The sequence below is a fragment of the Neoarius graeffei genome, chromosome 1, assembly GCF_027579695.1.
Source record: "Neoarius graeffei isolate fNeoGra1 chromosome 1, fNeoGra1.pri, whole genome shotgun sequence".
In the NCBI taxonomy this organism is placed as follows: domain Eukaryota; kingdom Metazoa; phylum Chordata; class Actinopteri; order Siluriformes; family Ariidae; genus Neoarius; species Neoarius graeffei.
In genome coordinates this window covers 46,245,413-46,269,172 of record NC_083569.1, presented here as the reverse complement: position 1 = coordinate 46,269,172, position 23,760 = coordinate 46,245,413, and the positions used below count along the sequence as shown (strand labels likewise).

The window sequence follows — 23,760 nt, the reverse complement described above, 5'->3', positions numbered from 1 at the left end:
CATCTGCCTGCACATACCAGAGCACGCCAGGTGCACTCATTAGTAAAACTTCATAGAAAATCTTGAGCCAATCACGTGACGACACAAGCAGTGAGCGAATGCTTTCAGAGTATAATAGATAACATTCCTAAAACACAACTCAGAGTGCGCGTACTCTCGGCATCATCAGAAGTGGTGTCTTCTTCTATTCTTCTCTTTCCTTTCCTATTTTATATATCTTTTATATGATCTACTGTAATAAATAACTGAAAAGACGACTCCTAAGCGTTCTGAAGTGTTTATTGGAAATTTCCATTATGGGTGCAGTGTTTTTTAAAATCTATTCTTCTTCTTCCTTCTTTTCTTGTTCTCGTCACCGAACAGCATCTTGATGGCTTCCTGTAAGAGAAGTGCACAAGGTCAGAAACGACTCCTGAACGTTTTTGATCTCTGTGTAAACTGTGATGTGACGAAACGTTTCAATAGAAATCGAATACAAAATATCGTTGTGTGTCTCAGAACTGAATTTCAGCAGACGTCCAGTTTTTATTAAAAGATCCTCACCAGCTTGAGACCAGCTTCCCTCGCCTTCAGGATCGCGTCCATTTCATCCACCTACACACAGAGAGGGAGAGGAGGAAAGAGGGATTGGTAGGTGGGGTTTTGTTTCCACATAGCCAAAGTTAATTCATCATTTCAATATCAGATGTTTTTAAGAATCAGAGATGAAACACTGTAAATTGCTTGAGTGTGTGTGTTGGTGCAGTGTGTGTGTGTATTGTGTGTGCGCTCACTTTGGCATACAGGAGTTCAGGATCGCTGATCATATTCATGATTTCATAATTGTTCTGGTTCCCTGCAAGCATCCAGGTGATCTTATTTGCCAAGTTCGGGTGGATTTTCTCAACAAGAGGCAACAAGTGATCATCTGCAGACAGACAGAGAGAGTGAGTGAGGTGTGAGAGAACAGAAATCGAGTGAATGGTCCCAGCCATCCAATCATGTAACATGGGCGGGGTTCAGGCGCCAAACTCTTTCTATTCTCGATTATTGAGGAACAAAAGCAAGACGAGTTGAAAGCAGGTGCTTGGAGAAGTTTTCGATCTCGACAAGGAAACACATCGCAAACCATAAAGGGGGAGAAAAAAAAGGTACCCTATGGGTCCATGTGGCTACTGTTTATAAATAAAATAGTTTTCTGATCCCATGTCCATACAGTAAATATAGCATATATACACGTTATCAATTCTACTCGCCTCATCTCTTGCAAGCATCACCAAGCTACGAGCAGCATCAGGGCTTGGAGTGTTTTGGTTACCATGTTTTGTTTAGTGTATTTTGTTCTAAATGCAGTGCTGTGAACTCGATCTATTTTCAAAATAGTATGAAAGCACTTGTTCATGAATTGTCTTTGAAGCATTATTTAGAACTAATGAGCACATTTTGTTTCACAAGTGGAGTGTAAAGACTCTGAAATAAAAAATACAATAAAAAAATTAAAGCCAATAGCAGAAGTTTGATATCGGCTTCTCAAGCTATCTGCCAAAAAGCTAAAAAAAAAACTTTCAAAACCTTTCATTTGACCTTTCAGAAGGACCAAACAAAAGCCATGATATCAAAAAGGTACATTTTCTTCAAATGAACACCACTTACTCGATATTGAATCAGTAGCCTTGGTGAACCACAAGGTGAATTTCGTTTATCTTTTTATCTGCCCATTATCTTACAACACTACGAAGTTATAACGAGGTTTCTCTTATTCCATTTCTGGTTCTGATTGGTTCTGAAGTCTATCAAGAAGTAGAACGGGTACTCGAACTTGATCAGGATAAGTGCTGATTGGTTACGAAGTCTCACTATTGTTACACTCATTCTTACAACACGATGACATAGTGGCTACTGCCTCGCTTCGCCTCTTTGAGGCAGTGGCCACAAAAAAAACAAACAGTGGATTATACGCTGAGCTGCAGAGCAGGAGTGTGTATGAGCCAGATGTTGGTGTGTGTTTTTTATGCGTGTATGAGTGTGAAACTCGCGCGCCATCTGGACTTGTTCATCTACAGGACATGATTCCAACATGTAGATGGTCAGCCTTTTCCCAGCAGATGGTGATGTGGGTCCATCCTGGACACAGAGGAACTCATTCTTCTTCTATTATTATTATTATTACGACTCATTACTCGTGTTTTGTTCTTACTGTTGCGTCCTTGTCTGGCTGAACTTCACTCACAGGTGACACAGCTGTAGGAGGCACTGCATCAGTTGTAGCTGGAAGTTCTTTTGCAGCTGAAACTGGAACCACAACTGGACTGCTGTCCCCAACTGCAGCTGTCTCAACAGCTGGGACGCTTTCCAGCGCTCGCTCAGCTGAAGGAACGAAAACACATCACAGCTCATTCATTTCAGTGAAAAAAACATTATCGGTATCAATTATACTATGTGCATGCAGTCAGATTCAGAAGTGCTGGCATCCTTGGTAAAGATGGGTCAGAAAGGTTATGAAAATTTGAATATTATATATATACACACACAGTATATATGGCTTTACATTAACTTTTTTGCTCACCGGCCAATGTGGCTAGTGGTTTTCCTGAGTCACTAGCCATTCAGCCTTTTCACTAGCCACAATTTTGTTGCCAGGAAATCGAAGTTTTTTATTCACCATGATATGTTAAAGTTCGGAAGATCTAGATTTAATTATGAATGGCAGCGTATAATGTATCTCTACAGTAGCACTCAAGTATTCAGTGCTGTTAAGGTAGCTCCCTATATGAAAACATGGAACCAATTCAGACAAAAATATAAACAGAGTATTCTGTTTATTGAACTCTGTGGCAGCGGGGGCGTGGTCAAGCACCGGTCTGTGACAGGAGGGCGGAGTCAGGGAAGGTAAGTGGCAGATTCATTTCACCTGAGAGCAATTAACCTGTGTTTGTGTGTCTTCCCAGGGACCGCGCCCTATTTAGGGAGGGAGAGCGAGAGCAGAGAGATCTCTCCCGAACCAGACATCGGATGTGTGTGTGTGTGTGCGTCTGGTTTAGACCGATTGTGTTCCCTGAAAAGTGGAAGCAATAAAACGATTTGTTGAACCTGATCTCTGTCCTGCCGTCCTCTGTGCTCCACCCACACCTAGGGAAAGCTACAGTGGTGCCGAAACCCGGGAAAATGGAGCACCAACCCAGCAGCCCCATGGAATCCTCCCCGTTCACCGACCTGGTCCACGCCCTCGCCACGGCTCAGCAAAGCCAGCACCAGGCGCTCGTCACACTCCGAAAGGAACAAGAACGGCGCTTCGATGCCCTGGTGCTGGCCCAGCAAGAAGATCGCAAGGCGTTCCGGCGTCTCCTCGCGTCGGCGGGGCCCACCAGCGCTCCGGCCGCGGGCCCGTCTCCCCTCACCTTAACTAAGATGGGCCCGCAGGATGACCCCGAGGCTTTCTTCACGTTATTCGAGCAGGTCGCTGAAGCCTCGGGGTGGCCGATGGAGCAGCGCGCGGCGCGCCTCCTCCCCCTCCTGACGGGAGAGGCGCAGCTGGCGGCACTACAGCTCCCCGCCGATCGCCGGCTGGCCTACGCCGACCTTCGCCGGGCTGTCCTTCAGCGCGTGGGGCGCACGCCGGAGCAGCAGCGCCAGCGCTTCCGCGCGCTGCGGATGGAGGAAGTCGGCAGCCCGTTCGCGTTCGGCCAGCAGCTCCGGGACGCCTGCTGGCGGTGGCTGAGGGCCGAAGATCGCGACGCCGAGGGAATCGTCGATCAGGTGGTACTGGAACAGTTCATCGCCCGCTTACCAGCAGGAGCCGCGGAGTGGGTCCAGTGCCACCGCCCGGCGTCGCTGGATCAGGCAGTCGAGCTGGCGGAGGATCATCTGGCGGCTGTCTCGGCGGCAGGACAGCAGATGTCGACATCTCTTCTCTCCTCTTCTCTTTCTCTCTCTTTCTCCCCTCCTTCTGTGTCCCGTCCTCGCCCCATTCCCCCACCGCGGAGGCGGGGGCCGGCACCACCCCTGCCGGCCCGCCGCACCCGCGGTGCCCTCCCGTTTCTCCCTTCTGTGTCTGTCTCTCCCCCACCTCAGGTGAGTGAGCCCCAGAGCACCGGTGCAGAGGGAAAGCCCGGGCCGGTTTGCTGGCGCTGCGGGGAACCGGACCACCTTCAACAGCAGTGCACAGCAATGGAAGTGGGCGCGGTGGTTCGGATCCCCGACGCGCCAGAGGCCGCCCTCGATCGGGCCGGAGCGTATCGCATACCGGTGAGTATCCAAGGGGCTACATATCAGGCATTGGTGGATTCTGGTTGTAATCAGACCTCAATTCGCCAAAGCCTGGTTCAAAACGAGGCATTGGGGGGAGCACAAGGGGTGAAGGTTTTGTGTGTGCACGGGGATGTTCACAGCTACCCTTTGGTGTCGGTCCATATTATTTTCAGAGGGGAAAAATTTATAGTGAAGGCGGCGGTTAATCCTCGCCTTACCCACTCGTTAATTTTGGGGACTGATTGGCCGGGATTTCGGGGTTTAATGACGCGCCTAGTAGAGAGTGGGTCCTGCCAGTTGACAGGGGGAGGACCCGGTGTCGTTTTGGCGGGAGCAGCTGTCGCAGAGCCGTCTACGTCATCTCCGCGTCAGGGTGAGGAGCCACCGGCTCCTCCTCTCTCTATTGGGGAATCCCTCGCGGATTTCCCATTGGAGCAGTCGCGAGACGAGACTCTGCGGCATGCGTTTGACCAAGTGAGAGTAATCGATGGTCAAACGCTCCCGCCGAACGCCACCCCGCCCTTCCCCTACTTCGCGATTATGAAGGATAGGTTATACCGAGTGACGCAGGACACTCAAACTAAAGAGCGAGTCACGCAGCTTTTGATTCCAAAGAGCCGCCGGGAATTGGTATTCCAGGCGGCTCACTTTAATCCCATGGCTGGACACTTAGGGCAGGATAAAACACTAGCCCGAATAATGGCCCGATTCTATTGGCCGGGGATTCGCGGCGATGTCCGTAGGTGGTGTACGGCATGCCGCGAATGCCAGTTAGTAAATCCAGCGGCCATTCCAAAAGCGCCATTGCGCCCTCTACCGTTAATCGAGACCCCGTTTGAAAGAATTGGGATGGATCTCGTCGGGCCATTAGATCGGTCAGCACGAGGGTACCGCTTTATATTAGTTCTAGTGGACTATGCAACGCGATACCCGGAAGCAGTGCCTCTGCGCAATATCTCAGCACGCAGTATTGCAGAGGCACTCTTCCGCGTCATCTCCCGAGTTGGAATCCCGAAAGAGATTCTGACTGATCAAGGCACTACGTTTATGTCACGAACACTACGCGAACTGTATGGGTTATTGGGGATTAAGCCGATCCGCACCAGTGTGTATCACCCACAAACGGACGGTTTAGTAGAACGGTTCAACCGCACCCTCAAAAATATCATTAAGAAATTCGTAAGTGAGGACGCACGTAATTGGGATAAGTGGCTCGAACCCTTGCTGTTCTCAGTGCGAGAGGTCCCTCAAGCCTCCACGGGGTTCTCCCCGTTCGAATTATTATATGGGCGTAAGCCGCGCGGCATCCTGGACGTGCTGCGGGAAAATTGGGAGGAGGGACCTTCACAAAGTAAGAATGAAATTCAGTACGTTATGGACCTGCGCGCAAAACTCCACACGCTCACCCACCTAACTCAGGAGAATTTGCGGCAGGCCCAGGAACGGCAAGCCCGCCTGTACAACAAGGGTACGCGCCTTAGAGAGTTCACACCGGGAGATAAAGTACTCGTACTCTTGCCCACGTCGAGCTCCAAATTAATCGCCAAGTGGCAAGGACCCTTTGAGGTCACACGGCGAGTCGGGGACGTCGACTATGAGGTGAGGCGAACAGACAGGGGTGGGGCGCTACAGATTTACCACCTCAATCTGCTCAAACTCTGGAACGAGGAGGTCCCCGTGGCGTTGGTGTCGGTAGTTCCGGAGAAGGCGGAGCTGGGGCCGGAGGTTCAAAAAGGGGATTTGGCATCACGTACCTCTCCGGTCCCCTGTGGAGACCACCTCTCCCCGACCCAACTCACGGAGGTCGCCCAGTTGCAGGCCGAGTTTTCGGATGTGTTCTCGCCCCTGCCCGGTCGCACTAACCTCATAGAACACCACATAGAGACACCCCCGGGGGTGGTAGTGCGTAGCCGCCCTTATAGACTACCCGAACACAAAAAAAAGGTGGTTCGGGAAGAACTTCAGGCCATGCTCGAAATGGGCATCGTCGAGGAGTCCCACAGTGACTGGAGCAGCCCGGTGGTCTTGGTTCCCAAGGCCGACGGCTCGGTCCGGTTCTGTGTGGACTATAGAAAAGTCAACGCGGTGTCTAAATTCGACGCGTACCCGATGCCTCGTATTGATGAGCTGCTCGATCGACTAGGCACGGCTCGCTTTTACTCGACACTGGATTTAACGAAGGGATATTGGCAGATCCCCTTGACTCCATTATCCCGGGAGAAAACGGCCTTTTCCACACCGTTCGGCTTACACCAGTTCGTCACACTTCCGTTTGGGCTGTTTGGGGCGCCCGCTACGTTTCAGCGGCTGATGGACCGGGTCCTCCGGCCCCACGCCACCTATGCGGCCGCCTACCTGGACGACATTATCGTTTATAGTAACGACTGGCAGCGGCACCTGCAACACCTGAGGGCCGTCCTTAGGTCGCTGAGACGGGCGGGACTAACAGCCAACCCAAAGAAGTGTGCGATTGGGCGGGTGGAAGTACGGTATCTGGGCTTCCACTTGGGCAACGGGCAGGTGCGTCCCCAAATTAATAAGACAGCAGCGATTGCGGCCTGCCCGAGGCCCAAGACCAAAAAGGGGGTGAGACAGTTCCTGGGGCTGGCTGGCTACTATCGTAGGTTTATACCTAATTATTCGGACGTCACCAGCCCGCTGACTGACCTCACTAAAAAGGGGGCGCCAGATCCGGTCCAGTGGACGGAGCAGTGCCAGCGGGCTTTCTCTGAGGTAAAGGCTGCACTGTGTGGGGGGCCACTTTTACACTCCCCGGACTTCTCTCTCCCTTTTATGTTACAGACGGATGCGTCGGACAGAGGGCTGGGGGCCGTTTTGTCCCAGCAGGTGGAGGGGGAGGATCGCCCAGTCCTATACATCAGCCGCAAGCTGTCAGTGCGTGAGGGGCGCTACAGCACGATCGAAAAGGAGTGCCTGGCGATCAAATGGGCGGTCCTCGCCCTCCGGTACTACCTGCTGGGGCGCTCTTTCACCCTCTGTTCGGACCACGCGCCCCTCCAATGGCTCCACCGCATGAAAGATGCCAACGCGCGGATCACCCGTTGGTATCTGGCACTCCAACCCTTTAATTTCAAGGTGGTCCACAGGCCGGGGGCGCAGATGGTCGTGGCGGACTTCCTCTCCCGTCAAGGGGGGGGGGAGTCGGCTGCGGGCCGGACGGCTGCCCGGCCTGAGTCGGGCGGTGGGGGTATGTGGCAGCGGGGGCGTGGTCAAGCACCGGTCTGTGACAGGAGGGCGGAGTCAGGGAAGGTAAGTGGCAGATTCATTTCACCTGAGAGCAATTAACCTGTGTTTGTGTGTCTTCCCAGGGACCGCGCCCTATTTAGGGAGGGAGAGCGAGAGCAGAGAGATCTCTCCCGAACCAGACATCGGATGTGTGTGTGTGTGTGCGTCTGGTTTAGACCGATTGTGTTCCCTGAAAAGTGGAAGCAATAAAACGATTTGTTGAACCTGATCTCTGTCCTGCCGTCCTCTGTGCTCCACCCACACCTAGGGAAAGCTACAAACTCAAATTCAAGCCCCTTACAATATGAAATATCATATGATATGAAAAATAACATTCAGTACAACTGAACTGATTCTAATATTAAAAGTCCAATTCAAAACATTTATCATTGAAAAACATTTGATGTTTTGATATGCAAGTATTATGTGTATTATCAAGTATTATTATGTATATTATGTATTATCTATTAATAGTGTGTGTGTGTGAACATGTGTAGAGAGAGACATTAAATGTCCTCATTACATTCATCATCAGATGAGTCTGAATGGTCCATGAAAAATGGTCTTCGTGACCTGAGGCTTCCAGCAGGCCATAAGTTGATAGCTGGGGTGAGATCAACTTCTTTCCAATCGCATGAACGTTTCTAAACAGCAGCTCCAGCCTCTCCAGCTCAGCCGACTTCATGACAGCCAGGGACTGAAAGCAATGCTGTCCTGTAGTGACCAGCCGTCTTCACCTGTTTTGATGTTATAGTACCGGTGTGTGCATTTGACTTTTCATGGTCCTTTATAGTTTAAAATTACTGGTGCCCGTCTTTGCCAGACTTTCTACAGTCTTCACAGTACATGGTATTTTCGGTTTTGCTATGAACTAGCCAATCTCACCCGAACTTCCATTTGTCATTGAACTGTCTTATCTTCCTATTAGTGTCTTGTTCATCTCCATGGCCGCAGCCAGCACTGAGGCCCCCGCGGTCCGGACCTCGGTCATTTTTAAGAGCTGAAAATACATTGGTATGCTAAATATTCAACTGGATAAAAAATAAAGAATAACATTAAAATGTCTCCGTAAAAAGTGCATTGTTAATGATGTTAAACGCTGATTCTGTCTCTGTTTGGTGTGCGCGGCTCTGAGACCAAGAACAAAAAAGCGAATGAGCGCTCAGGGGAGGAACGCAGTGCAGGAGACACGGGGTTTCCATGGTAACCATCAGCGCACTTTCGTGAAGCTATTAAATTTACATTTTCGAACTTCGTAGTCAGCTGGGATAGGCTCCAGCTTGCCTGCGACCCTGTAGAACAGGATAAAGCGTCTAGAGATAATGAGATGAGATGAAAAAATAAATATATTATTTCCCAGCTTAAGGTCAGTCCGTATTGTGAAATACTGTGACCTCGGCCCAGAGGCCTCGGTCAGTATTTTCAAGACCTCGGTCAGGGTATTTCATGATACGGACCCCCCCAGCTGGTAAATAATACACACACACACACGACGGTACTGTTCCGTCCCGGGTTATGAGAGATATGTTACACTGATTCTGACAACATGATGACATTGTGGCTACAGCCTACAAAAGAAACAAACAAAAAAAAACCCTTACGAATGACTAGGTACGCCTTTTCGACCAACAGGGAACAGGTTCTTGAACCAATTCCATTCAGGGTTCTTTGAACAAGAACAGAATCCGTTCTCTGTGGGTTGAAAAGGGGTAACGTCCCAGTTTGGTTATACTAAACATAGGCACGAATGGAACGCTGCTCAGCCAATCAAATTAGTGAGTCTGTATATTACTGAACTGTTGTATAATTAGTTAATTAGCTGATTATAGCTGAACCAGGGGAAAATGGTGCATTCCAGGACCACATTCAGGAACCTGTGGTGTAATGTGAACGTGGCCATGCCTCTAGTGGCTTTCCATATAGGATGCGCCATCAAAACCCTATATTCAACATCTTGAAAGAGGCTCAAGAGGAGCTCAAATGACTCTCTGAGCAGATCGGGTTTACTTTTCAGGTTTACTCCGGACTACATGTGCAGCAGTGCAGTTGTAGCCTGCCTTGTTTGTGATTTTAAAAATACAGTAAATCATTCGATAAGCCAAAGCAATAGAGTGGAAAGTTTCAACTTATGTTTGCCTTGGATAACTTTGCCTAAAACATGGTGGTGTATACTGATTTTTTTCCCCAGATTGGTTTTTTTTTTGTGTCGGTGTAACGGATGCCAGATTGTTAATGTATCTCAGTTCCATAGGCTACATGGTTAAGGGATCTTTTGTGCTCATTGCTTGGGCCAGATCAAACCATTAAACAAGCTTCAATTATTCTTACTCTTGCCACATACATGATTTTTTTTTTTCAAAACTGATGATATTCAGTTCAAACACCATTAAAAGTAACTTCAGGAATAGATCTCTTGTGTGATGTGTAATTCACCCTCTCATTTAAATATGGAGAAAAGGTTTCGGCGCGCTTTGCGCATCACAGACCTCGGTGATTTTAAAATGCCGCTCCGGCCCTGATCATCTCTGCCCCTTTTTCCCTGAGCAGCAGGATTTGAAACTCCAGCTATATGCCGCCACATAGTGCGCTTGTCAGTCGTTAGCAACTTTGTTGCTTCGTTCATTAACCGCAGGTTACCGCATCACTGATTTTACCTGAGACGTTAAAGTACGTTCTAAACAATTCTACCATGTTGTCAGAATGTTTACGCAGGTGCTCATGGGAGTTGTAGGCGCGTAATGTTACATTGCAATGCGTTTATTATATCAGATGCCTTCAGAGAAAACTACAAAAAATATATTGTCATACCACAGAATAAACCACCCGCCAAAGTGGCTAGTGAGACTAAAGTCCTTACTCGCCAAAGCCCAATTTTACCCGCATTTGGCGGGTGCTAATGTAAAGCCCTGATTTTATATGTATTCTAAGATAATTTAAAAAACTTCAAAAAATTAAGCTTTTTAGATGCACAGATTTTAACTTATCCATGTATGAAAGCAGTAACATCATACATAAATCACACATGGATCCTTGAGCAGGCTATAAACTGGTATTAAAATGCAGAAATAGTGTCGGGAACAGCGTTCTCCTGTCTTTTGTATGGTTTGTACTGTCTTACCATCAGCTCGATGCAGAAAGTTGGCGAAAGTGTCGCCGCGTGAGGAGAAGGTCTTCTTGTCCCTGCACATGTGGACAGAGTGAACGGGTCCTGCACGGCTCACCATCTCCACCAACATCATCTCGGTGACATCAGGCTGCAGATCACCCACATACAGTGAGGTCATTGTGGAGTTTGAGTTCGTTTTACCTAGAGAGAGAGAAAAATCAGACTTTCAGTGGTGGAGAAAAGCAAGGAGACCAACTGAATGATGGACAGAACATTGTCAGCATCGACACGGTAACCTCCTGTTTTAAACAGACAAAGCTGAGGATAAGTACACTAAAATGCATTTCTCGATGGAGACTGGAGGAATCGTAAAACGTAAGGACCTAAAGGCTGAACGTCGGTTTCCCAAAAGCATCGCAGCAAAAAGATTATCGGTAAATGGTAGAGCAAGCAGCACAATGCACTCTCTGATCAGTATGAAGGTAAAGAAGAAGGAATGAGAATACACAGTTATGAGATTAGTGTGTGTCGTGTTAGTAAACTATTAAAACTTAAAAAAATACAAATCACTCAGTTAGTACAAGGTGACTTACTACGAAGGAGAAGATTAAATCGCTGGAAACTCGCTGTTACTCGCTGTGAAGGTTTGTGTCGCTCTGAAGCTCTGTGTGGATGTGTGGCTCTTATATAGCTGCAGATTTTGAAACATAACTAATTAAACTGTTTTCATTTAAACTAATTAAACTGTCTGAATCATGTGACCTGGGGTTTCCCCTAAACTTTAGGGGAAAACCCAGGTCACGTGACCAGGTGACATCAGCTCCCTGAGAGAGAGAGAGAGAGAGAGAGAGCATCTATTGGTGGGACATGGCGATTCATTTCCGCCAGTTCGTTCATGTCGGTCAGTTCAGCAAAGAAATTCGTTCGTTCAGTTCGTTCACTCGTTCATTTTGATGACGTCACACCAAAGCGATACAGCAATGGCTGTTGTCCGAAGTTTAGTTCATCTTGAGTGAACGAGAGGCGGCAGAGGTGCCATCCACAATAGATTTTCATACATTACAATGTGCTTGAGAAAAAGATGGAAGAAAAACATTATCCTAGCATTATCTGAAAAAGACTACATAAACAAAGCTCTGAAAGTTAATTAAATGTAGATGAGAATAAAGCTGTTTTATATTTATTATATTTATTTTAGTAGAGACATGGTCTGCCGGCTATGCAGTTGTTCTCTCAAACCCATTAAGCAAAAAAAAAAATTGCTTATTTAACAGCAACACTCATTTCAGAGAATAAACAACTTTACAAGTCATCGTATTCAGCGAACAGTAGCCTGCGATGTCTCTCTGCTGCATTCATGATCATTCATTGTTTGGCCTGGTCATGGACATGGAAACGGTTGTTATGCACGAACATTCGATTGACGTCACGTCTAGCGAGACCTTTTCCAGCTGTTCGAGCAAGAGACCTCCTTGCAGACTGTTTCATGCAGTTGTTCCAACCCATTAAGTAACACCCATTTTGCTCATATTCAACAGCAACGCTCATTACAAAGAACAAACCACTTTATTACAAATTGCATTAACATTAAAAAAATGAACACAGTATGCCGCGATCTCCAGAGCCACGTTCTTCATTGTTTATCACAGTCATGGAAACCGTTGCTATGCGCCCAGCCCAGTATGGCAGCAGGCAGGCTGGCTGCTGGCTGCTCGTTCGTTCGCGAACTGCTGAGCTCGTTCGCTGTGAACTGAAATGTATTGCTGAGTGAGAGCTCTAAATTGTAAACTAAAGACCTGGCATGTGTCAACGCTCTGATAATAGGGCTCAGATAGCCCTTAAAGAAGTAAAGTGGCGCTGCTCTGCACAGATCAAAATGCAAGTTGGACGCCCTTCTGCTACTGAACAGATCCTGCTGATTCGCCAACGACCGAGATTCAGCGAGCGCCCTGCTGCCAGCGAGCAGAGACTGCTGATTCGCGAACGACCGAGAACGAGAGGCAGCGCGAACTAGTTCTAGTCGTTCACTTCGAAGACTCGTTCAAAAAGAACGGTTCGTTTGTGAACGACACACCACTAAGAGCATCCTGATCGCTCTGTCTTGTTCAGTAGCCCATTCAGTGTTCTGTGTGGGCGGCTTTACATCTTCTCTCCCGGACCGAGAGCTCATAGGCTCGTCAGAGTGAAGCCATCTGGCCGCCATCTTACCCCTCACATCGCGTGGATTTGGTTTGTGTGTTAACCCGTCATATCTGATCAAACTGGCCCCAAGACAAGTTTCTCCTGACTTTTTTCCCACTGCTATAATTATTTTTACGGAAATTATTTCAGTTTATCTTTCTCTTACAGTCAAGTCTGAACAGTATTTATTTGTCACATAATTCACTGTCACAATATTCATGCAGCTTGTGACAAATAAATACTGTTCAGACCTGACTGTAAGAGCCACACACACAGAACACTGAATGGGCTACTGAACAAGACAGAGCGATCAGGATGCGCTCTCTCTCTCTCTCTCTCTCTCTCTCTCTCTCTCAGGGAGCTGATGTCACCTGGTCACGTGACCTGGGTTTTCCCCTAAAGTTTAGGGGAAACCCCAGGTCACATGATTCAGGCAGTTTAATTAGTTTAATTAGTTTAAATGAAAACAGTTTAATTAGTTATGTTTCAAAATCTGCAGCTATATAAGAGCCACACATCCACACAGAGCTTCAGAGCGACACAAACCTTCACAGCGAGTAACAGCGAGCTTCCAGCGATTTAATCTTCTCCTTCGTAGTAAGTCACCTTTTACTAACTGAGTGATTTGTAATTTTTTTTAAGTTTTAATAGTTTACTAACACGACACACACTAATCTCATAACTGTGTATTCTCATTCCTTCTTCTTTACCTTCATACTGATCAGAGAGTGCATTGTGCTGCTTGCTCTACCATTTACCGATAATCTTTTTGCTGCGATGCTTTTGGGAAACCGACGTTCAGCCTTTAGGTCCTTACGTTTTACGATTCCTCCAGTCTCCATCGAGAAATGCATTTTAGTGTACTTATCCTCAGCTTTGTCTGTTTAAAACAGGAGGTTACCGTGTCGATGCTGACAATGTTCTGTCCATCATTCAGTTGGTCTCCTTGCTTTTCTCCACCACTGAAAGTCTGATTTTTCTCTCTCTCTAGGTAAAACGAACTCAAACTCCACAATGACCTCACTGTATGTGGGTGATCTGCAGCCTGATGTCACCGAGATGATGTTGGTGGAGATGGTGAGCCGTGCAGGACCCGTTCACTCTGTCCACATGTGCAGGGACAAGAAGACCTTCTCCTCACGCGGCGACACTTTCGCCAACTTTCTGCATCGAGCTGATGGTAAGACAGTACAAACCATACAAAAGACAGGAGAACGCTGTTCCCGACACTATTTCTGCATTTTTAATACCAGTTTATAGCCTGCTCAAGGATCCATGTGTGATTTATGTATGATGTTACTGCTTTCATACATGGATAAGTTAAAATCTGTGCCCCTAAAAAGCTTAATTTTTTGAAGTTTTTTTAAATTCTCTTAGAATACATATAAAATCAGGGCTTTACATTAGCACCCGCCAAATGCGGGTAAAATTGGGCTTTGGCGAGTAAGGACTTTAGTCTCACTAGCCACTTTGGCGGGTGGTTTATTCTGTGGTATGACAATATATTTTTTGTAGTTTTCTCTGAAGGCATCTGATATAATAAACGCATGGCAATGTAACATTACGCGCCTACAACTCCCATGAGCACCTGCGTAAACATTCTGACAACATGGTAGAATTGTTTAGAACGTACTTTAACGTCTCAGGTAAAATCAGTGATACGGTCACCTGCGGTTAATGAACGAAGCAACAAAGTTGCTGACGACTGACAAGTGCACTATGTGGCGGCATATAGCTGGAGTTTCAAATCCTGCTGCTCAGGGAAAAAGGGGCAGAGATGATCAGGGTCGGAGCGGCATTTTAAAATCACCGAGGTCTGTGATGCGCAAAGCGCGCCGAAACCTTTTCTCCATATTTAAATGAGAGGGTGAATTACACATCACACAAGAGATCTATTCCTGAAGTTACTTTTAATGGTGTTTGAACTGAATATCATCAGTTTTGAAAAAAAAAATCATGTATGTGGCAAGAGTAAGAATAATTGAAGCTTGTTTAATGGTTTGATCTGGCCCAAGCAATGAGCACAAAAGATCCCCTAACCATGTAGCCTATGGAACTGAGATATATTAACAATCTGGCATCCGTTACACCGACACACACACAAAAAACAATCTGGGGAAAAAAATCAGTATACACCACCATTTTTTAGGCAAAGTTATCCAAGGCAAACATAAGTTCAAACTTTCCACTCTATTGCTTTGGCTTATCGAATGATTTACTGTATTTTTAAAATCACAAACAAGGCAGGCTATAACTGCACTGCTGCATGTAGTCCGGAGTAAACCTGAAAAGTAAACCCGATCTGCTCAGAGAGTCATTTGAGCTCCTCTTGAGCCTCTTTCAAGATGTTGAATATAGGGTTTTGATGGCGCATCCTATATGGAAAGCCACTAGAGGCATGGCCACGTTCACATTACACCACAGGTTCCTGAATGTGGTCCTGGAATGCACCATTTTCCCCTGGTTCAGCTACAATCAGCTAATTAACTAATTATACAACAGTTCAGTAATATACAGACTCACTAATTTGATTGGCTGAGCAGCGTTCCATTCGTGCCTATGTTTAGTATAACCAAACTGGGACGTTACCCCTTTTCGACCCACAGAGAACGGATTCTGTTCTTGTTCAAAGAATCCTGAATGGAATTGGTTCAAGAACCTGTTCCCTGTTGGTCGAAAAGGCGTACCTAGTCATTCGTAAGGGTTTTTTTTTGTTTGTTTCTTTTGTAGGCTGTAGCCACAATGTCATCATGTTGTCAGAATCAGTGTAACATATCTCTCATAACCCGGGACGGAACAGTACCGTCGTGTGTGTGTGTGTATTATTTACCAGCTGGGGGGGTCCGTATCGTGAAATACCGTGACCGAGGTCTTGAAAATACTGACCGAGGCCTCTGGGCCGAGGTCACAGTATTTCACAATATGGACTGACCTTAAGCTGGGAAATAATATATTTATTTTTTCATCTCATCTCATTATCTCTAGACGCTTTATCCTGTTCTACAGGGTCACAGGCAAGCTGGAGCCTATCCCAGCTGACTACGAAGTTCAAAAATGTAAATTTAATAGCTTCATGAAAGTGCGCTGATGGTTACCATGGAAACCCCGTGTCTCCTGCACTGCGTTCCTCCCCCGAGTCACGCATGCGCTTATTCGCTTTTTTGTTCTTGGTCTCAGAGCCGCGCACACCAAACAGAGACAGAATCAGCGTTTAACATCATTAACAATGCACTTTTTATGGAGACGTTTTAATGTTATTCTTTATTTTTTGTCCAGTTGAATATTTAGCGTACCAATGTATTTTCAGCTCTTAAAAATGACCGAGGTCCGGACCACGGGGGCCTCAGTGCTGGCTGCGGCCATGGAGATGAACAAGACACTAATAGGAAGATAAGACAGTTCAATGACAAATGGAAGTTCGGGTGAGATTGGCTAGTTCATAGCAAAACCGAAAATAACATGTACTGTGAAGACTGTAGAAAGTCTGGCAAAGATGGGCACCAGTAATTTTAAACTCAAAACTATAAAGGACCACGAAAAGTCAAATGCACACACCGGTACTATAACATCAAAACAGGCGAAAACGGCTGGTCACTACAGGACAGCATTGCTTTCAGTCCCTGGCTGTCATGAAGTCGGCTGAGCTGGAGAGGCTGGAGCTGCTGTTTAGAAACGTTCATGCGATTGGAAAGAAGTTGATCTCACCCCAGCTATCAACTTATGGCCTGCTGGAAGCCTCAGGTCACGAAGACCATTTTTCATGGACCATTCAGACTCATCTGATGATGAATGTAATGAGGACATTTAATGTCTCTCTCTACACATGTTCACACACACACACACACACACACACACACACACACACACACACACACTATTAATAGATAATACATAATATACATAATAATACTTGATAATACACATAATACTTGCATATCAAAACATCAAATGTTTTTCAATGATAAATGTTTTGAATTGAACTTTTAATATTAGAATCAGTTCAGTTGTACTGAATGTTATTTTTCATATCATACGATATTTCATATTGTAAGGGGCTTGAATTTGAGTTCAATAAACAGAATACTCTGTTTATATTTTTGTCTGAATTGGTTGCATGTTTTCATATAGGGAGCTACCTTAACAGCACTGAATACTTGAGTGCTACTGTAGAGATACATTATACGCTGCCATTCATAATTAAATCTAGATCTTCCGAACTTTAACATATCCTGGTGAATAAAAAACTTCGATTTCCAGGCAACAAAATTGTGGCTAGTGAAAAGGCTCAATGGCTAGTGACTCAGGAAAACCACTAGCCACATTGGCCGGTGAGCAAAAAAGTTAATGTAAAGCCATATATACTGTGTGTGTATATATAATATTCAAATTTTCATAACCTTTCTGACTCATCTTTACCAAGGATGCCAGTACTTCTGAATCTGACTGCATGCACATAGTATAATTGATACCGATAATGTTTTTTTCACTGAAATGAATGAGCTGTGATGTGTTTTCGTTCCTTCAGCTGAGCGAGCGCTGGAAAGCGTCCCAGCTGTTGAGACAGCTGCAGTTGGGGACAGCAGTCCAGTTGTGGTTCCAGTTTCAGCTGCAAAAGAACTTCCAGCTCCAACTGATGCAGTGCCTCCTACAGCTGTGTCACCTGTGAGTGAAGTTCAGCCAGACAAGGACACAACAGTAAGAACAAAACATGAGTAATGAGTCATAATAATAATAATAATAGAAGAATAATGAGTTCCTCTGTGTCCAGGATGGACCCACATCACCATCTGCTGGGAAAAGGCTGACCATCTACATGTTGGAATCATGTCCTATAGATGAACAAGTCCAGATGGCGCGTGAGTTTCACACTCATACACGCATAAAAAACACACACCAACATCTGGCTCATACACACTCCTGCTCTGCAGCTCAGCGTATAATCCACTGTTTGTTTTTTTTGTGGCCACTGCCTCAAAGAGGCGAAGCGAGGCAGTAGCCACTATGTCATCATGTTGTAAGAATGAGTGTAACAATAGTGAGACTTCGTAACCAATCAGCACTTATCCTGATCAAGTTCGATTACCCGTTCCACTTCTTGATAGACTTCAGAACCAATCAGAACCAGAAATGGAATAAGAGAAACCTCGTTATCACTTCGTAGTGTTGTAAGATAATGGGCAGATAAAAAGATAAACGAAATTCACCTTGTGGTTCACCAAGGCTACTGATTCGATATTGAATAAGTGGTGTTCATTTGAAGAAAATGTACCTTTTTGATTATCATGGCTTTTGTTTGGTCCTTCTGAAAGGTCAAATGAAAGGTTTTGAAAGTTTTTTTTTTTTTTAGCTTTTTGGCAGATAGCTTGAGAAGCCGATATCAAACTTCTGCTATTGGCTTTAATTTTTTAATTGTATTTTTTATTTCAGAGTCTTTACACTCCACTTGTGAAACAAAATGTGCTCATTAGTTCTAAATAATGCTTCAAAGACAACTCATGAACAAGTGCTTTCGTACTATTTTGAAAATAGATCGAGTTCACAGCACTGCATTTAGAACAAAATACACTAAACAAAACATGGTAACCAAAACACTCCAAGCCCTGATGCTGCTCGCAGCTTGGTGATGCTTGCAAGAGATGAGGCGAGTAGAATTGATATGTGTATATATGCTATATTTACTGTATGGACATGGGATCAGAAAACTATTTTATTTATAAACAGTAGCCACATGGACCCATAGGGTACCTTTTTTTCCTCCCCCTTTATGGTTTGCGATGTGTTTCCTTGTCGAGATCGAAAACTTCTCCAAGCACCTGCTTTCAACTCGTCTTGCTTTTGTTCCTCAATAATCGAGAATAGAAAGAGTTTGGCGCCTGAACCCCGCCCATGTTACATGATTGGATGGCTGGGACCATTTACTCGATTTCTGTTCTCTCACACCTCACTCACTCTCTCTGTCTGTCTGCAGATGATCACTTGTTGCCTCTTGTTGAGAAAATCCACCCGAACTTGGCAAATAAGATCACCTGGATGCTTGCAGGGAACCAGAACAATTATGAAATCATGAATATGATCAGCGATCCTGAGCTCCTGTATGCCAAAGTGAGCGCACACACAATACACACACACACACACACACACACACACACACACACACACACTGCACCAACACACACACACTCAAGCAATTTACAGAGTGTTTCATCTCTGATTCTTAAAAACATCTGATATTGAAATGATGAATTAACTTTGGCTATGTGGAAACAAAACCCCACCCACCAATCCCTCTTTCCTCTTCTCCCTCTCTGTGTGTAGGTGGATGAAATGGATGCGATCCTGAAGGCGAGGGAAGCTGGTCTCAAGCCGGTGAGGATCTTTTAATAAAAACTGGACATCTGCTGAAATTCAGTTCTGAGACACACAACTATATTTTGTATTCGATTTCTATTGAAACGTTTCGTCACATCACAGTTTACACAGAGATCAAAAACGTTCAGGAGTCGTTTCTGACCTTGTGCACTTCTCTTACAGGAAGCCATCAAGATGCTGTTCGGTGACGAGAACAAGAAAAGAAGGAAGAAGAAGAAGAAGAAGAAGAAGAATAGATTTTAAAAAACACTGCACCCATAATGGAAATTTCCAATAAACACTTCAGAACGCTTAGGAGTCGTCTTTTCAGTTATTAATTACAGTAGATCATATAAAAGATATATAAAATACGAAAGGAAAGAGAAGAATAGAAGAAGACACCACTTCTGATGATGCCGAGAGTACGCGCACTCTGAGTTGTGTTTTAGGAATGTTATCTATTATACTCTGAAAGCATTTGCTCACTGCTTGTGTCGTCACGTGATTGGCTCAAGATTTTCTATGAAGTTTTACTAATGAGTGCACCTGGCGTGCTCTGGTATGTGCAGGCAGATGCGAGTTAGGGAGAGCTCAAGCTCCCTGCTTATCACCACCGAGATCAGGAAAGGTGATTACATCCTGAGAAGATGCGTAGTTAGGACGAACTCAAGCACCCTGCTCATTACCACCAAGGCCACTTTAGTTCAACATACAGAAACACAGAGAATAATAATGTTCATCCATTAAAATTCCCTCACATTCTCCCCCCTTTTTATCCTATAGGATAATAATTGCTAAAAGAAAAAAATGTACACAATTTCAGTGGTAAGAGTTCCCAGAGAGATTCGACTTAACACGTCATTGAGTGTACAGGGATAATGCTTAAGCTGTTTTTTTATAAGACATAGACATCTTAAGTTCACGCTAGCAAGCTACATACATAGATCAGGAAACAATAGAACAGGAAACAATCATAATGAAAATGTTTTAAGTCAGGACTAGTTTCATGTCAACTGTGCTGATGTCATCGAACGGTGGGTTATAGTCTTCATGTGAGTTTGGAGGCCAGTCAGGCACGTCATCAGAGTCTATTTTCACCATCTGGTAACCGATATTTGTCAGCTGCCTCTCAAACACAGACATACAACCATAGGTGCCAACTTCATGTCAGCATTGGGGGGTCAGAATTATGTTCTTGCACCGTGACGTCATGACGTCGGCAGTGTATGTAGTTGAATATCAAAGACTCAGTTGTAAGTTATTTTCATTCATTACTATTCACCGTTGCAAGTGGGAAGCGCCCATTTTAACGATAACTTATGATGCATTAAAAAAATCTCACGACTTTAAACATTATTGAATAAATTGTGTTTCATACAAACAAATTTAGTTTAATGCAATTTTCTTTGAGATGAATTCGGCAGACAACTGACAAGAATAGTGCAAAAAAAAAACAAAAACGTGCACCATACTCCATAAAAAGGCTTAAGCGCGTTAAACTTGTATATCCGCATCGGCTTTAACACAGACTTCAGTGTCCAAATTCTGCACAACATGATCACCTTCATTGCTGGTGGCTGCCGGCCTATTGATTCGGATAATCCACTTGTCCATTTTGCTTCATTTCTATGTTCACTGTTCAGTGAAAATGGCTGCGGGAGGCCACACAGAACTTTTCGCCTCAGTAGTGCTGCCTTGGTTGCTACGCAACAAACCATTTTATTTATGTTTTTTTTTGCCTGGGCCGCGTAGGCCTAGTGCTACGCAGTGTAAATTTTGCGGAGTGCAATCTGTCAATCACTCACTGACAACCACTGGAATATAGAGTGCTTCGAGATCAGTGCGAACCCGGCGGTGGCCATATTGGAAGTCAAACGTCGCTGTGTCAGTGCATTGTTGTTGCTCAGCGAAGCAAAATGCTGAATACGCGTGTCATTGCTGGCTGTAGTAGCCGGGGGGAAAAGGGTGGCAAAAGCTTCCACAGACTCCCTAAAGTCGTGACTAACCAGGGAATTGAAGCACAGGAGAAAAGCGAGCGGAGGAGACGACAGTGGCTGGCTGCCATTAACTGATCAAATTTAGGACAACTTGACTGTATCCGGATTTGTTCTGATCACTTTGTGACAGGTAGGTTAAATTGTCTTAAATTTCATAGTTACTAAAATAAATGTGATACAAACTATTATCTTTTCTATGTACTTTCAGCAATGATTAATGGATATATTTGTCACATTAGGTAGCTTATGTCTACTGCAGTGCATTGTTGCATCAAATGGCATTTAAGATCTAAGCCTAGTAATGTTTATGTACACATGCTGTTAGTACAAGTTACATACTAGGCTTACATTTTATTCACTGACTAAAATAATTGATAATTATGCGGCAACAAGCTGGGGTCAGCTTTCCATTCCTTCTCACTAACAATGTATGGATCTACATTCCCAATGAAACGTACCTTCTCAGCATAACGCTCCCGTGCCTGCTTATCTAAACTATCACAGTAGTGCTCCATCACTTCAGATGTCTAAATTCTTAAAAAATCAAAACTTCTAAGCCCTCTAACGCGGCAATGAATCGGTGAATGTGTACTCTATGATGCAGGGATGCAGGAACTCATCTGAAGTGCAGGGTGCTGTAGGCTATGTCATCAGATGATGCACCAAATATAGCCCAAAGGCTATATTCTCAGTATTATTTCTTACAGTAGGCTACTAAAAGCCAGGCCAGAGCTATAATCTTACATTTACTGAGACGCTCACATGTATTCAATAATAAGTGCATTTATTTTTTTAGACAAAAGATGAAAAATACAAAGTGCGTTCTCAGCCAGAGCGTGCTGCGTAGCTGTCCATGGTATCAAACATCCAAACTATGATAGGTCGTACTCGTAGGCGTACATTTTTAGGTGACAAAAACAAGATAACCATAACCTTAATAAGATTAACCATACTAAAAGAAGAGAGGGCCCATTAAATTATTTACGGCCGCATTTTGACATCGTTCATAGTCCACACTCGCATTCGTGTTCTCCCGCTCTCACACACGCAGCGGAGGCAGCCGCACTGATTCTCCTCTTAGCTGCTGGTCAGTGGCAGTGCTACAGCCAGTGCTGGAGTGGGAAGCCTGCCCTGATGATGAAGGCCTCTCGTCCTCCTCCTGAACTTCCTCGTGCCCTCCGTCATAAGACTTTTTCTCTTTGGCTTTTTGGCCCCCTCCATCTTTAAAGAAATCAGAAATCCTTTTCTGGCTCATTGCTGCTACATTGACACACACCACTAGCTAAACGAACTCTCCCGCCACCAGTGCACTGTTCTACGCCACTGTTCTTTCCGGTCTGGTTGAGGTCTAAACGTTTATCACTCACCTCAAACCAAATTTTTAAATTACATTTAAAACTACTTATAAGCATGTAAAAATTAGGAAAAAAAATGTTTTTTCATTTTGTTTTTATTTTAGAATAAAAGAAAAATGTATGCCTGAATTTACAACGCCAGTGTTGTAGTTGCGTCTGTTGTCCAGGAGGGGGGTGCTGCAGCACCCTCAGCACCCCTAGTTCCTGCGTCCCTGCTATGATGTGTACTCTGAGCGCTCTGGAGCGAGTGACTTCCAAGATGGCCGCGCCGACCGCATGGTTACTATTTTTAGCATCATCTCGGAGCACTCTATTGCAAGCGGAAAAGGGGGCGGGTCATGTCCGATCATAACATTTTAGGTGACGTTTCTATAGATTACTTATTTTGCATTCAAAGCTAGGCTATTATTTGTTTAGTTGGTTTCAATCATCAGTTAACATGAATTCATCTGTACTGTTTACTACTTTTTCACGTTTCATTATTGGGGTGTTTTTGACCCCCCAACTTTATCTTTGGGGGGTCAAAAAGGTCCGTGCTCCCCCGCAGATGGCACCAGTGCATACAACATTGACAGAAAACAGGGAGCAAACATAGCATCACAATCACTAAGCCCAGGCCCGGTATGGTGGATAGAATCAGAGTCTTCCATCCACTGAACTAACACGATCAGCTGTCTTCAACTACTCCATGTTCATCTGCTCGTAATTATTCAGCAACCTTGCGCATCTTGTTCAGTGCCTCAATGATGTTACCGAGTTAACCCTTGCCCTTCTTGATGTGTATTGGTGCTCAGAGGGCGGGCACGCCCTATCAGCCCTCGTCCCACCTCACCGGGACTTGGAGGAAACTCGAAACCCTAAGGCTTATCTATCAGCTAGACACTGAAATACTCTTCCCTATTGAGGGTGCGTGCGTGATTGATGTGATACTTGCACTGTTCCATGCAGTGATGCCTTTCTTCCTCACGAGCTTTAGTCAGCGTCTGGGTCACTTAGGCCTTCTTTTCCTCCTGCTCAGCCGGTTCAGGAACCCTCCTGCAGCGGCTAGCGTGGATCCACGTCACTCTGCCTGTGACCTTCACTGCCGTTGGGGTCGTGAGCAGGACCTGGAATGGGCTATTCCACCGTGGCTTGTTCCACTTGGTTTGTTGGAAGTCCTTCACCACGATCCAATCCCCTGGTTGTAGATCGTGCAGAGGTCCCTCAGCGGGTTTGGGAAGTGCTTCTTTACCTGTTTGTGGATAGATTTCAAAGCAGAGGACAACGTTGCACAGTAATTCAACATTGCATCATCACAGTG

At 45.2% G+C, this 23,760-nt stretch overlaps 1 protein-coding gene across 1 annotated transcript; it reads right to left on the bottom strand.

Moving 5' to 3' along the window:
- Positions 1-312: 312 nt before the first annotated feature.
- On the bottom strand, positions 313-10,765 carry LOC132884996 (polyadenylate-binding protein 4-like). The gene is made up of 6 exons (XM_060919196.1): positions 10,592-10,765; positions 2,177-2,346; positions 1,938-2,103; positions 774-907; positions 544-594; positions 313-378 (listed from the first exon to the last, which is right to left on the bottom strand). Exons 1-6 carry the CDS (start codon positions 10,755-10,757, stop codon positions 313-315), a joined length of 753 nt encoding a protein of 250 aa, XP_060775179.1. The 5' UTR covers positions 10,758-10,765.
- Between the last annotated feature and the right edge of the window lie 12,995 nt (positions 10,766-23,760).

Excerpts from the sequence above, each read along its gene's own strand:
- LOC132884996 (XM_060919196.1), bottom strand. The coding sequence starts at position 10,757 with ATGACCTCACTGTATGTGGGTGATCTGCAGCCTGATGTCACCGAGATG. Across the intron at positions 595-773 it reads CTGAACTCCTGTATGCCAAA|GTGGATGAAATGGACGCGAT; the intron begins GTGAGCGCACAC and ends CTCTGTGTGTAG. Across the intron at positions 379-543 it reads GGGAAGCTGGTCTCAAGCTG|GAAGCCATCAAGATGCTGTT; the intron begins GTGAGGATCTTT and ends CTTCTCTTACAG.